The following is a 15,692-nucleotide window of genomic DNA, read 5'->3' as shown; positions in this document are numbered from 1 at the left end:
GGAGGGGGGGCGGGCGTGGAGCTCAACAGATCAAGATAGTTCAGAATAATTCACTTCCCGTTCTTTATCCCGAGGAGCCTTTTGCAAAGGCAGAAGTTGGCAGGACCGGGAGAAGGCGATTTTTGAAGCCACAGATGTTGCCTTTCCCTTTGTAAGGGGGCTGATCACAGGGCAAGTTAAGATGCAGCCTCGTCCCTGAAGATCTTTATCCATGCTTTCCTGCCACATCCAGCTCCTTCCTACCCAGTTAGATTAGCTCAGCCCCGCTCAATGCTTATCTGCCGATCATTTGCCTATAAACGCATTAATTGTATCTCATTGCTTACATACCGCTTTGTAATGATATTTTATTGATTTAAATTGTCCCTCAGAGTGTGCAGTGCATTGGGGTAGCTTTATTTAAAGGTACAACAACGTTTCCATGTACAGTGCTTCATTTTCTCAGGCATTTAAAAAAACTCCAATTCACTATTGGGGGAAAAGACGCTTCGTATTTTGTTGCCCTTATTTAATGTAATGAATAGTAAAAATCGACTGGATTCCAGCACAGTATATAGATATGTAAAGGGACCTGCAGCATCTCCTAGGCAATCCGTTGAATCCGAAACACCGATTCCAAAAATATCAGCTAACTTTGTATTTTATGGTTTATTAGAAAGCAAAAGAAACCTTCTGAGTTGTGTTACTTTTTACTCAAAGGTAAACTGAGAGTAACTCAGTGAAGTCTGGAGAGAGGACAGGAGACATTTGGAGAGGAGGAGAAGGCTGCTAATGCAAAAACATTTCTTAGCAGCAATCAGAGACTGCTAGAGATTTAGGAGATGGTGTGTAGGTTGTCAGCACATGGTTTCATTATGAATTGTGCCCTTTAGCCCAAAAAAAATTTTAGTGTGCATATGTAGCAGCGGATCACGGAGTCAGAATCTGATCGTTTTACTCCTTCTCTGATGCTAATATTTCAGGGAAGAGGAGAATAGTAGTATCTGTAGGAGAGAGTTGCTTCCATCACATCAAAGCACAGGAGTGGCTGTGAGGGAAGCACTGCTCTCCTCAGTCACACTACTGCACACTCACACCTTCCAAGAGGTTTGGAAGGACGCGGGCTGGTTCAAGTCAGACAAAAACCAATTACACTTGGTTATCTGGAAATGTTATGGAGGCGCCTTGTCACATTTTCACCACAGGAGGAAACTGAGTAAGAATTGCCACAGAGTTTGGGGACAGCAGCTTTAACTCATAACTGTTTTTGTTAAAGCTCAAGAATAATGCGAACAAGAATACACCCTTACCATAAAATAAATCCCACCCTAAGCCTCTATGTCTAGAAGTAGAAGGTAAACAGGAGAACAGCCAAGGCTGTGCTCCCTCATTCCGAATGACATGAGCTCTAGTATTGTGAGGTCATTGCCTGACATCAAATTATTCTACAAAAGTTTCCAAAATCAGACATTTTTTTCCACAGTACCTGTTTTAATGTAAGGGATGTTGATGATTATTTTCCTTCTAGTTTCAGAGCCCACCATGAAGAGACTCCTGGTGCTTTGTGACTGCCTCTGGGCCTGGAGCCTCCTTCTGAATGCATTGACTGAAAGAAGGTGGGGAGATATTTTTTAATGCACCAACATATTTTAGGAACCTTTAATTTAATGTAACAGCATAAGACAAATACTGCCTGGGCTGCACTACTACTAAGTGTATTGGGGGAAGTTAATCCTGTTCAAATCCCAGCTAAATCTAACTAAGGGAAGACTGAGAGAAAACTACAATTTTTTTGCATAACATCTTTTTTCCAATATTGTGAAGAAAAAAAGCAAAAGCTTTCTGAAACAAATTGAAACTAAACTACATCTTAAACACCTGTGCAATCCTTTCTACTCTTATATAATGACTGCTCAGAAATACAAGTTTCTTTAGAGGAAAAAAAGGTGTAATTAAGTTTTTTTTAATCTCATTTAAGTACTATTTAGTAACTTTATTGTCCCTGCAAGCAGAGGCGAAACTTTCACTTCCTGGTTGGTCAGGATTGTGTCCTAACTCGGTAGCTGTTTTTGCAAATCCAGAGTAGACCTTCTGGTGAAGGGAGGCTGCTTGGATGAAGAAGAAATCGTAAGCTCAAACCCCATAACACTTTATGTTTGAAAAACCATGCTGCACTGAATGTTCATGGAATATATGTTGAAATCATAATCTAAAAATAGCATTAGTATTAAGAGCAATTTGTAATCATACAACACCTCATCTAACAACTAGTAGGTTAACTAAAGACTATAAAGCAGTTTGGAGTATACTTGAAGTACTCTCTACAATTCAAAATTCAGTAAAGGTGTTTAAGAAGACTCACAGATACATTTCTGTATTTTAAAAACATTAATGTCCTGTCAATAATGCTACCTAATGACCAAAAAGCAGTAGAAATTTCATATTGTCAATAGTGATCCCTAAAAGATGTATTTGTGCCTTGATCTCCATAGTGCCTCCTTACGCATTCGCAGCTCTAGATAAACTTATCTTCTGGCTACCTTGAAGATTTTAAATAGAGTGGAGTGGGCAAAGGGGCAAAGGTTCATCTGCACAGGAGTTTCCTCTAAAAAAAAAAAAAGAATAAAAGCGGGTGATTCATATTACAATTGCTGTATTGAATAAACATGACATTTTAGAGGAAATACCTTTATTTTGATAATATATTAAGAAAGGTGAGATTTGAAATATTCATGAAGTACTTCGTCTGGCCTAGCTAGAGAATTTTGTGAAACATGTTTATTATATAGATATGTATACATATATATGTGTACATATAGTCATTATATCTATAATGTATGCATGTGCATTCTTAAAGTGAGAATTAAAATGCATTGGACTAGTGTTTAAAAATTATATGGTGTGTCACTATTATAATGACCTGTAGATGGAGTTAGTGCACAGTTTTTTATTATACTGTGGTTTAATATGAAAACACAATCGCATACAGTCACTTTTTCCTCAAAATGTACACCCCTTACATGAAATATATCTGTTTCTAAAGCCATTTTGCCATAGTAACTTCCCTTGCCTTTTCTTCTGGAGTGCTGCTAATCCGTTACGATAAAAAACAATTGATAAATTAGATAAAGTGTCTGTGATACAGAAAGACACAGTCTTTCCATATCATTCGTCTCGTCATAAAAAAAACAGCATTAGGACTATTTTAATATGTGTGTTTTGAATGAAAAATCACAATCCCTCTGGAGTTACAGTATACTTTATATGTACACAAATGTTCACATTCTTCCTGTTGTGACCATATGGCAGTTAAAACCAGCTCTAATGGTGCTTTTTACCTCTGATAAAATGATGGGAAGAACAGGTAAGGGTACTGACAAATGTGACACCAGAATGGAAGCGGTGTATTGTATTGCATCCTTTCCGACTGCGCTGCCACTAGTCCATCTTTCTGACGCCTCTTCTGAAACGTACTCATTTATTTACCACTAAAATTTCTGAAGTGTTTTTATACCTTTCTGCCACCTTAATCCTGCTGACCTTCTGCTACCCTTGAGATATCATGTACAGCAGCTTGTTTACTGACAACGAGTGTTAATATAAATTTAACCCAGTGAAAAGTCCTGTGTCGCAATTCTACATAAGGTGTGTGAGGAATGATCCTTTGAAAGATAATGCTCACTGGAGACAGCAGGAGAACTTGTTATTTGGTAAAATATAGGAAGCATAAAAGAAAAAAATATTAACGTCTGTGACTTAAAATGCAACTGTAGGTATGAAAAATAAATACAAATCAACACTTTTTTTTTATTAAATGAAATTATATGGTATGGATAGAGAAAATTCATAGTGTTTTTTAAAGCTGTTAGAGATTTTGTCTTCTTCATTAGAAACAGTGATTTCTATGCATTAAAAAACCCTGACAATTTTTCTCTACAAAGTCACATCCTATTGAAATAAAACAAAAGTTGGTAAAACTTCTATGACTGTCAGCTCTGGAACTGATTTAAATTTGTAGTGTTACTTACTCAAACCTGTACTGCAAAATAACTTGGCAGCATTTCCAGAGTACCTGTATTCAGGGTATCTTTCCTCCTTCTCTCTGTATTTGATACAAGTGGAATATGCTTGTGGGATACACAAAGGATGTTTGACTGATGCAGCTTACAGAAAATAATTTCATAGGTATTTTAATAGAACCAGATCATTTCATGTAACAGCATATCCCTCATAAGAACATCTTTGCTGGTTAGAGCAGGAGCAACTGGCAGAGCACCGAGACCCGCGTATCGCTGTAGCCGTATGGATAACAAGCTGCCCAGTGGAAGAAACACTTTTGCGACTAGACCTGATCCTAACAAAAGTTTTTGGCACTGCACGGTTTATCCAGTTCGGTAGCAATGTGTGTGACAAAATGTTTTGGAAAGCAGTGTTTTTGCTTTTAGTCATGATGACTACACATGTTTATAATGGAAGTCTTCCCAGCAACGAATGAAAAAACGATACCGGGTTTGGCTTTAAGACAACTGTAATCTATGATTAAGGGAATCGTCTATGACAGGGTATTTGGTAAAGGTTTCAGATTTAAGAAAAAGGTTGATTCTGATGTCATCTACAGAAGGCAGAAACCACTAAGCCCAAGGATTTCGTTCTGATTTGTATTGATGGAAATAAGGTTTTGGTAGCAGAGTTCAAAGAGCTTAATTTTATCCTTGTTCAAGCAAAATTTCAGGCTGAGTTAGAGATATACATTAGGGATCTGTAAGCAAAGCTTTATAGATGTGAGAGATTTCCATATCAACAGATGGTTTCGTTACACATCTGTAAAGAAAAGTTGGAGGTATTCCTCCAAATCTAATTGCTAAAGGAAAATGGGAAATAAAATAAAGCAAAATTATATATTGACCTATGAAAATGCACACTCGCTTGATTTACTTCTATATTCACAAAGAAGACATCTCTGATTTTTTGTTTTGTCTTTGTTCTAGCATTTATTTTCAGTACTTAAATGTCAGTGTTCTAAATTATTGTATCTTTCTTTGTATGCAAACTTTTTATAACTATTATGAATTAAACACATTATCTTTTGCTGACAAATGAGACTTTTACTGAGGAACGCATATTAGAACATTATAAACATTGATGAATAATGAGATAAACATTAAGGAACTGACATTCTATTTGCTCACTGTTTATAGAGAGGCACTGGTTTTCTACGATTTTACAAAAAATGTACAATTTAAGAAGAAAATGTTTACGTGAAAGAACCCTATAAAGCACTACAATCTTGTTTTATGGAGGAGATTTTGTGACCATAAACCAGTATAAAGAAGATTAAATAGATTTTGGAATTACTGTTTTTCAGTGTTAACTGTTCTGTATTTCAGCTATGGACAGACCTCGTCACAAGACGAACTTAAAGACAACACCACAGTATTTACCAGAATATTGGATCGTCTGCTGGATGGTTATGATAACCGCTTGAGACCAGGACTGGGAGGTGTGTTGTATTATAATTTTCAAGGTTACATGTTAGATAAAAATCAGTTAAAACAATGTTATTTTTCCATTATATACTTGTTTTAATTCTCTTTTTATATACACATAAAATAATGCTGATATGTAATATCCATTTTTTCAAAAATGCCATGCCTTCTGTCTTTCACATACTCGGTTTTCTCACACTTATACCCAAAAGAAGAAGAAAATGGTTCACAATTCAAGAAGACCTCTGAATACATATTAAAACTTTAAATGTTTGAAGAATAAAAGATAATAAAATATGACCTGTGACCTGACAAATGGCAAGTGTATGCATCAGGCCTAAACAGCACATCTATCTGTAACTATCTTCATAAGAGGATTTGGTTTTGAAAGTGAAAGCATCAATCAACCTTAGACATAAAAGTCTCAGAGAAGTTTATAAGACTTTTTTTCTACTGAGGTATGTCAGGATTTGTTTCTGCAACATTTTGTCTTCACAGCTTGGTAAAAATGTCTTTCTTCTTCTGCTCTTGGTACTGAATCCATAAAAAGGTATAAAAACACATAGCAATTACATCTTTATAAAAACATTGTTACAAAGCCTAGTCTTTATCAGCATCCCTATGTTCACTCTTTGATTTGTTCTACTGTGACACGACCCCAAAATTGGGTGTTAAAAGCTCATTGTTCACAAACATGAAAGTTCTAAACCTACAAGCACAAATCTCTTCTTTCCAATGCATGGAAAGGTTGGTTTTACTTCTTTCAGATGTGTTTGTTTTTTTTTCTTTTGGACCCTTCAGGTAAAATAAAACAAAGCAACCCACCCCACAAAGTATCGTTCAACCTGTTTTCATATACTAGCTCTCAGAGGAACTGCATTATAAGATCAGGGTACTACATTAAGAATTCTTATACCATCTCCTGCGGATGAAATGGAAGATAATTAAGAGTAAACTTATTCTGTGGTTTGAGGCTACCATCTTGCAACAGTTCTTGAATTGTGAGCCAACTTCTTCAATGGTTTGACTTCACTGACTTCAAGGAATGGCTAAAGATAAAATTCTGTTTGTAAAGTATTAATTAACACATTTAAAAATGGGTTGGTCTGTAAATTTTTGTGTCCAATTTCAGATAATATACAACAAAATAAGAATCATGTTTTACTTTTATCTACCAGTAGGTTTTGGCTGCTTACTTGTAAAGCCTTGGACTAGTGTAGAAACAAATGCTCCTTAATCTTGGATTAATACAACTGTACAATTCAGTCAGCTACTATATCACAGTAAATAAACATAGCAGAGAAGGCAATAAATAAATGAAACTCTGTAAACTGTGTAGAGTCTGGTACACGTCTACAAGAAAAATCTGAGCACATGATGATTTCTTATATGAGTTTTGTAGCTGTTATGATTTGTTTAACAGTTACTAGAAGAGCAAAGGGAGATGCAGGGAACGGATTTTCTCTCATTCTCTGGATTGCAATTTAGAGAACTAAGCACATCAGTATAGAGTCTTACGTATGTGTGTTCATATATGTGTTTCTGAAGCCAGACTTCAAGGGTGTACTGGGAGAACAGGTCTGCATACCTCATGAAAGGATCATCTAGTCCAGTTAAAATTTAGTCCTGAGGAAAGATTGTTTAATGTAACTGCTTCTATAGGAGGAAATGAGTCTCTTCACAAACTTCAATAGTCATTTGCATCACTATCAGTTAAAAACAAAAATGAGTGGAGCATGGGAAATATGGGATGGAGGGAAGGTAGGATTGGAATAGTTTCTCTAACCAAGGGTTAGAGAAGTTTAAATAATCTCTGCATCCCTCTTTTTTTTGAACTGTGTTGATGTTCCTGCCTGTAGCCAAGAACTTCGAATATCACAATTTCCCTGTTGCTTAGTACATTATAGTTTCATGGTGTCAGTTCAGCAGAGTAAATTTAATTTATATCTGTTATATTTGTCAGCTTTGAATACTAGAACTAAGAATATCAGGCCTTTTAAAAATTCCCATATCTAATGAAACAGTGGCCAGTAAATTAATGTTTAAAATCAAATGTAGTAAGAAGTAGCTTTACTCTTTTGACTGTTGAATAATGCTCTATTTAAAAGACAATAATTATAGATTTCAAAAACTAGGGACAAACATCTAGGCCGATGTTTTCAATTCTGGTACCAATTTATAATAAAGAGTTTGCCCAGGAATTTTGAAATTCACCTCTGCAAAACCTTGCTGAGGTGTCTAAATATGAGCTAAGAACCTCAATTTTGACACATTTGATTTAGATACTTCATATAATGGGAAAATGTATTGTGAAATGTTCCATATGTAAAAATATCCAATGAAAAATCTGAATCAATATATCAAATATAGCACAGGTTTTGGAGTTGGAAGTTCAATAGCCTTCCATTATATTATGATCTGTTGCTGGAAGTTTTAAAATGTTTATGGAAGAGCAATGGTTTCATTTTTCTTCCCAACGTCAGTGATGGCTTCTTACTAAATATTTCAGTCAGGACATGATTTTTATCTACTCTAAACAGAAAGTTAAGAAAGCTGCAAATATAACAGCGGTTTTAGATATATAGAATTAGGTCTAAAACTCATTCATTCCATATTAGCTGTGATGTAGCTATCAGAGAATTTAAGAGACCAGAGACTCTCATACATATACGTTATGTTGATAAATTTTACACTGTTAGGCACAATGTAAATCTGTGTACCACTGATTACACTATAGCACTCTTCCAATTATCCGAAATTGTCTGTCCTGTTCTTTCTATGCCTTCTGAGAAACAGTAGATGAAGTAAAACATTGCATGGTACTTCTTTCATCTATAGAAAGGGGCATATTGCAGAAAACTCTCTGCTTATCCCTGTACGACCTCTCCTTCTGTAGTGCAGTTTTTCAAATATATACACCTACAGAAAAGAGAATTCTGTGCATGGACAGAAACAGAAAAGAGAACCAATTTCTCTCTTTCTCACCTATGGAAGAAAAGGTAAATGATAGAGTTTCTTCAGTCAGTTTATTTGTTTCTCCTTCCTTGTGTTCATGTGTATGCATGAAGAGTTCAATGGCAAAAAGGTATGTTTACTGAAAAGTTGTAATGAATTGTGAAAGGGGTTTGATCTTGACCTTGCTCTACTCACTTACAGGAGTAATTTCCTCCTTTTTGAAAAAAACGCCATGATATTTCTTTATCCCAAGTTTGCAAACCTCCTATAGGTGTGTTGAACAGTTTCATCGTTTGGTAGAAATATCCTAGTGAGGCAGATGAGGCACCACGAAGCCAGGAATCTCTCCTGGAGAGATCTCATTACAAAGGTACATTGTTGGAGCTATACTATATATTAATTGGAAAGCTAGGTTAAAAGGTGGAGCATTAAGGTAATGAAAAATTTAGAGGTGCTGAATTTTGAATCACTCTTTCAGCATGCATGGAATCAGTGCTAGATTAATATTAAGTCCTCCCTTTCCTTTTTTTAGATCTTCTTTTGAGGTATCACTTCAAAAGGAAAACTAAAAACCACATATGCTCCATAAAAAGTACGGGAATGAAAATTACTATTAATCAGATAACCCAGTAAGGCCATATCTGAAATTAAGTAAGCAGCTCTGAGCATTTTGCCATTAAACAAAGAAGGAATTATTTCTTATTAACAAGAATATAAAAAAATGGAGTAGGTGACCCACGGGGAAAAATTATAGTGATTGAATATGCTCGGTATTTAAAAAATGACATTGTAGCTAAAATTAATCTGATTTTTCTTTAAAAGAAACACGCAGCACTGTGTTATGCAGTGGCACATTTACACCTCTTATCAATAATTATTGATATAAATTGTGTTATTTAGATGTTTGCCTCCTTCATATGTGGGCATAGTCACTTAGTCAGACATTGCTAGGAAATAGCATCTGTTGTACCCATCCATAAACATGGACAAATAACTACATTTACAGTTATTTATGCCTGGAAAATAGAACTTTCAAAATTAATGTAAAAACGTTCTGAATCACACTAGAGGACACCTATTAACTCTATGAGAAGATAATAATTTACAAAGCAAGGAGGAGGAATTGGAGAGAGTAACATATTGAAGCTGAAAAAGAGGAAATTATTTTAGACATTAAGAGAAAAAATAAACAGTGAAGTCATTTAGGTAATAGCATAATTTTCTGTGGGAACTATCTGGATCCTAGAACTACAGGTGATCTAAAATAGGCTAAATAATTAAGATGCTGTTCTCTTTTCAAATACGCAATCCTGAACAAAATAAAGGATCAGATAGTGGTGGGAAGGAGTCAAATAAGGAGGAAAATTGACCTCAATGTTTGGTGACCTCTCATAGTAAACCACTGTATCTAGAGCGGGAGTTTAAAAGAATTGAAAAGTAACGAAAAATGATGGAAAAAAACAAGTTCCTCAGATAAATGGATATGGCATTGCCTTTTGTTCTGGGTTGTCTTCATGTGGGGAATAGAGATGAGCCCTGAGATGCCACCATGGCCGATTTGGAGTGCCACAGTGGAGAGAGGGCGGGCTTGCCCAGGGCAGGTCGTTGGTACCTGGTGCTGAGATTCATTAACATGAAATCAGGTGCAGCTACAGATTTTTTAAGACTATCACCTTTGCAGTGCACACATCCCCTCTCTAAAACTAAAGGATATCACACGGTCTGTGACTTTTTAACTTAAAATAATTGTAAATGTGGTTTATCCATTTGAGAGGGATTTTGTAGTAGAAAGGTTGTTTAATACCGAACTAAGAAGAATAAGAGTGGGTTTTGTAAGGCAGACCAGAATCTTGCTCAATGAAATTTGCTTTTGTAGTTGGGTCAAATGCCCATTAGGTCATCCCAAGCAGATTTTCAACATTACTTCGGTATTGAACAAAATTATACTTGTTTTATGCTATCAGTAAAAGCTATTTGTTGAGCTCTCCTGTGTGATGTTTATCACAATTGAGTGTGACTGTCCTTAAGTGGAAAGTCGGTCCATCTCAGGCAATTCATTACTTCCACAGAGTGCTTATATTTAAAGTGATGTAAACCAAACCTGACAGTATTATGTTAATTAGGTTTTAAAATTCAGTTTTATGAGAACATTATCTATAAATATGTGATAAACTTACCTCTTGGTAACTGAGGTCCCAATGGAAATTGTTGGATTTGAACTCATATCTGAGCTAACTTAAAGTTTAGGGAAAATATGATTTTGGTCTGTATGTGTAATAAAAATTTCGTTAAACCTAAATGTTTCTACTCTACATGAAAAGAGTATCTGTACTATATATACTGTATAAAAGAGTATATATACTATACTATACTGGACCCCTACACATAATTCTGTAAGTGAAGAAGGGCTAGATGCTATACTTAACTCTGTAAAAACTGAAAGGGCTGATGGTCTTCTTTCCACTCTGTAGGCACCACATTGATGTAAAAGCAACTGTAAAAAGCCATAGAAGACCCTAGAAAAATTGATTTAATACAACAGTAGGGAGGTAGGGAGGATATGAGCAGCTTTGAGCTGTTAATTGGCGTGGGGAGAGCTGCCATGACACTGCGCAGCTCTCGGTAAACCCTTCACAGCAGCACAGACTATAGCTGGGTAATCACAGAACAGCTCACTGTTCTCCCTTTTGGGCTCTACTTTTACAAAAGCAGCAGCACAAAATATTTATGAGTGTATTTGTTGTCTTTCTTCAATCAAAATACTTCATAGGATGCAGCCAGGGTCATTAGTCTACTTGACTGTTTTTAGTAGTAATAGTTTACGCTATACAGGCATCTAAATTCCCTTCATTCAAAACCATAGGAAAAATCTTCTCTATTTTAATAATTATAGCACACACTTACACAAGACATGCAGGAAGAACAAGTGCATTACCAAAAAAGATGGAATTAATTTAAACCACTAAAATACGCAATTCAAATAAGCCTTGTGCTCAAATACCAGCAGGTCAGAAAGGGAAATGGTTGATGTATAGTTTCCTATGATAAATAGGCTTATTTCCTGCTGTTTAAATAAATCTGTATTTCTTATTTTGTTCTCAATTTGTAATCCAATCACAATTCTAGCAATAATGAGCTCCCTGGGAGTTTAAATCAAAATATTTATTGTTATTAATTTTGAGAGTTTATGTTAGTCTAGCTTCATTAGCAAAACACAGTAGTTGTAAACAGTAAAATTACAGTAGTTCACATTGACTGGTGCTTTCATAGCTACATGTGGATCAATTGCCTGAGGCTGTGCTCCAGTGTCTAGGTGTGGTACTCAGTTGTTATTTTGCTGATGAGTAACTACTTGGACCCTTTGGTTGCCTTATAGTAAAACTAGGAAGTCATGAACAATTTCCTTGGTTTTTTTTAATGGAATAGTTACATGTTCTACAGATATCCCTGTATTACTTAGTCCTGGTTCATAAGATAGATGTTATAGTCAAGAGACATGGTTAACAGTCTTTATAACTGATGGATTTATCGTCAGCAGTTTGATCAGCTCCTGACCTTAGCTTGTTTTGTTCAATGACTTATAATTTTCTCTAGTTCTTAGGGATATTGTGAAGGTTTTGAATATAGCTCAGGATTTGAGGTTCCTGAAAAATGCATTCTGAGCATTTGAAGCACAGTTTAAGCCTTCCCATGGTAATCTAGCTGCAAACTGAACATGGTTAACCTTGATTCTAAATATATTTCCCACTGTATGAGTAAACACATGTCCTGTGCAGGAGTGACTCACAACTTCTGAAGCTGTTAACAAAGCACAGTTGAATCATCTAATTAGTAAAACAGTAAACAAAAATTTCAAAACTTCCATATGGCTTTGGAGGGGCTAATCTTGTTCTGTGTGTTCATACACATTTTTTCATTGCTCTTGAAAATGAGGTACATATCAAAAAAAAAAAAAAAGAAATCATCTGGTGGTGTGTACAGTGGTTTTATCTGTGTGTGAAGAGACCTGGGATTAGATGCTCTGCAAAAGTGTAATCAATATGAAGATAACACAATCTCTTGTGAGTTCACAGTCTGAATTTTCTATTATTACTTATGACTTACATGCCACTTAAATTATCTTCAATATTATATAGAAATGAAAGGCATCACTCGTTTTTCCAACCCCTTGGAAATCTTCCATCTTACTGCCAAAGCCTTTAGTTTCCATTTTGTGTCCTCAAAGTGATTTCCTTAAGCCTCAACCTCTCTACTATGACCATATGTCTCCAAAAACTAGAATTCAGGATAGCACTACAGGATATGCCAGTGATCTGAAGAGCATATTCTGTGTTTGTGCAAGGTAAATCAGTTAGCTATATTATACTAAATAGAGGTTCACTCAGATCTGGGACTCTGAGTTTACACCGTTAAGGCATGAATGCATTGTGCCTGAAGAGCTTCTAGCATCTTCTGTCTCCTAATGACACCAGTGGAACTGCCTCAATGGAAAGAAGATGGAGAGATGGGGAGTCAGGATGAAAGGTCTTTAAAAGAGTCATTTGAGTTTCACTTTTCAATATGTAAAAGGCTAATAGGTTTTGTGATGATATTAGTTTCTCAGTCTTAAGAAAAGGTGATTCAGCAGCCTGAACTTAAAGAATCCATTGGGCAATGTTTTACTGGACCTTGTAAAATCTCCATATTCTTTTTCTGCCAGCTGTTTCATTCAAGACCACAGCCTCCTGAACTTTTGTGAAAGTGATGGGCTGACGGAGAGAATACTTTTTTCCCAAGCCAAGTAATGTCTGGACAACCATATGCTTCTTCCAGTAATAGAAGTTTAAATTCTCACTGTGAACTTCTTTAAGTCCAGAGCCAATCAGATGTCAAGAGAATAAGGTCACACATTAATTTCACTGGACAGCTAAGGAGGAAATTTCTCCTATCCAATGCTTTTGTCAATAGTCACTGTAGTTTGTACACCTCTCAGTCACAGATATAAAGAACGAAAAGGATATTATTAGGCAATTCAGCCACATCATAGTATTTTACTTTCTGTGATTACGAATAATACATTGGAAATTTCATCCTTTAACTTTTTTAATGAGTCCTGGAGATTACTTTTGCTACTACTTAATTTTTGCATTAACTTGCTAACAGAATACAAGTGTCATTCAGTGCATTACTAGAATGACAGTAGAATCAGATCTAATATTGCATCTTGATTATTGCTGTCTCACAAAAGGAGATATTTTATTGTATATATATTAAACATTTATATTAAACTGCTTACATTTATATATATTTAGAAGTTGTAGACTTTTTTGAATGAAAGTGAAAAGCCTGTATGTGCATTGTAGAACACTGATTCTCATTAGAACTTTTGCATCAGATACAGAAATGTATATTGTTACTGATTGCTTAACCTTGATTCCTGATTTCATTTCTCTTCTGTCAGAACTTTCTTGTCAGATGGAACAAATCATATTTAAACAGTCCAAAGTCTTTTGAAATCAAAGGCTTGTATTAAATTAGTTTTTTAATTTAATTATTTTACAATATTTAAATAATATTATACGGATAGCTACATATATACGTTTCTTAGTCTTATGAAAATTTTTGCCTGCTGCATGACTTTTGCTTACTATACACGTACTTTTCTGTTAGCTTCTTTTCTTTAGGATTACTTTTAATATTCCAAATTTCTGAATTTATTTCTTTTTTGAAAGTTATTTGAGAAATGTATCAGTCCTTCCATATTTGAAATTTCTACCAAAAACCCCACGCTGGCTTGTATAGCACTATAGTAAATGTATTCGGACTTACATCGCTGTAAATTCTGAAAGCTGATGGGGTTAGCGCCACTCAACACTGTTTGGATTTATGCCTCCAGGTGGTGTTACTCCCTGCAGCTATATTTAAATCAACAGAGTTATTTTGATATATGCCATCCTGGGTGAATATTTTGTGATGTGTGGCCTAGAAAATACCAATATGTTCAGAAGTGACTGATACTGTGTGTGTGTAGAGGGAGAGGAGCGGAGGGGGGGAGGTTAAGCTTGTGCGTCTCTCTCAGTGACTTTTAGCAGTAGATCTGCAGAAACCAGATGTTTGGCTCTTTCTGGAGATCAGCACCATTTTAGCTGTCTCAGACTCACCATTTGTGACCACTAAAATCATTAGATTCTTCTGAAGTGGCCAAGGGCATGGCATTGTGCCACGGAGCAAATGTACATCCTTGAAATCACAGAGAAGTCTAGCTTTATGATATAGCATATACATATAATCTGTGTTATGTACATGTTATAGATTTCCGAGTTATTATTTATATTAATCTCTCATTGAGGCCTATAAAACAAATTTGGTAGTTTAAGGGAAATCTAGTGCCTGTATCAATTTAAAAAGAAATCTAAAACATTTACAAACTATAACATTTATACATAAGTCAAAAATTGTAGTAGAGAAGTTTAGCTGATATTTATTTGGAAAAGTTTTAACTCCTTTTTGTTTATTGCAGTTAAGAGTAACACAGCCATTTCTAACTCATGCCAATAAAATATCTTAATGTTTTTGTACACCATAATGTTCTCTCTTTCTCTCTCTTTCTCTTCTATGTTCCTGTGTCTCAATTAAAATACATAAATCATAAGCCCAGGGTCAATTATTAGAGACCTTCATTCAGCTTGCCCAGAAACATTGAGTACCCAATGAGACTTTTGAGTACTGTGTAAAATATTCAGCACTGTTTATGTCATCAGACAAGAAGATTTATTAGTCAAAGAGTGAAAAAATTTACACAACAGTGGAACTATGGCTGCTGTACTGTGGAATCACAAGCCACGTCTCAAAAAGTTCTGTGGAAACACTGTAATAAAAAAATTGTTGCTGACAATATTGACTGTGAAATTACATCTAGAAGCAATAAATTATCAGGACCGTATTGTAGACCAATTTTAGAATGGCTAATCAAAGCCAATAATTTTTCTATTTATCGTGAGAATTGGTAGTGGTTAGATCTAATGAAGACTGTTGATAGACACTCACTGTCCTAATTTCCTGCTTCATCAGAGCGTGTAACTGAAGTGAAGACTGACATCTTCGTCACCAGTTTTGGGCCTGTTTCAGACCATGACATGGTAAGTGATGGCCTGTGTTTCTACAGCCTTCATTTTCTCTTGTCTTTTTAATTTGGAGGATGGAAGATCTATGCAATAACTTATTTATTCCTTTTAAGACTGGGCTTTTTTTAAACCCTTGATTCCAAAATGCTGTCAGCTTTTATGTGCAACC

General features: G+C 35.4%; 1 protein-coding gene across 1 annotated transcript in view; it reads left to right on the top strand.

Annotated features, from left to right (window-relative positions):
• Nucleotides 1–1,482: 1,482 nt before the first annotated feature.
• GABRA1 (gamma-aminobutyric acid (GABA) A receptor, alpha 1) overlaps nt 1,483–15,692 on the top strand; it is a 41,710-nt gene continuing 27,500 nt past the window's right edge. The window contains exons 1-3 of the mRNA XM_009574696.1: nt 1,483–1,595; nt 5,367–5,479; nt 15,471–15,538. Of these exons, the coding sequence (XP_009572991.1) occupies nt 1,483–1,595; nt 5,367–5,479; nt 15,471–15,538 (294 nt within the window). The remainder of the gene's footprint in view (nt 1,596–5,366; nt 5,480–15,470; nt 15,539–15,692) is intronic.

This window comes from Fulmarus glacialis, unplaced genomic scaffold (assembly GCF_000690835.1).
Source record: "Fulmarus glacialis isolate BGI_N327 unplaced genomic scaffold, ASM69083v1 scaffold11593, whole genome shotgun sequence".
In the NCBI taxonomy this organism is placed as follows: domain Eukaryota; kingdom Metazoa; phylum Chordata; class Aves; order Procellariiformes; family Procellariidae; genus Fulmarus; species Fulmarus glacialis.
The sequence above is the reverse complement of the archived record's forward strand: the minus strand, read 5'-3'. Positions and strand labels throughout refer to the sequence as shown.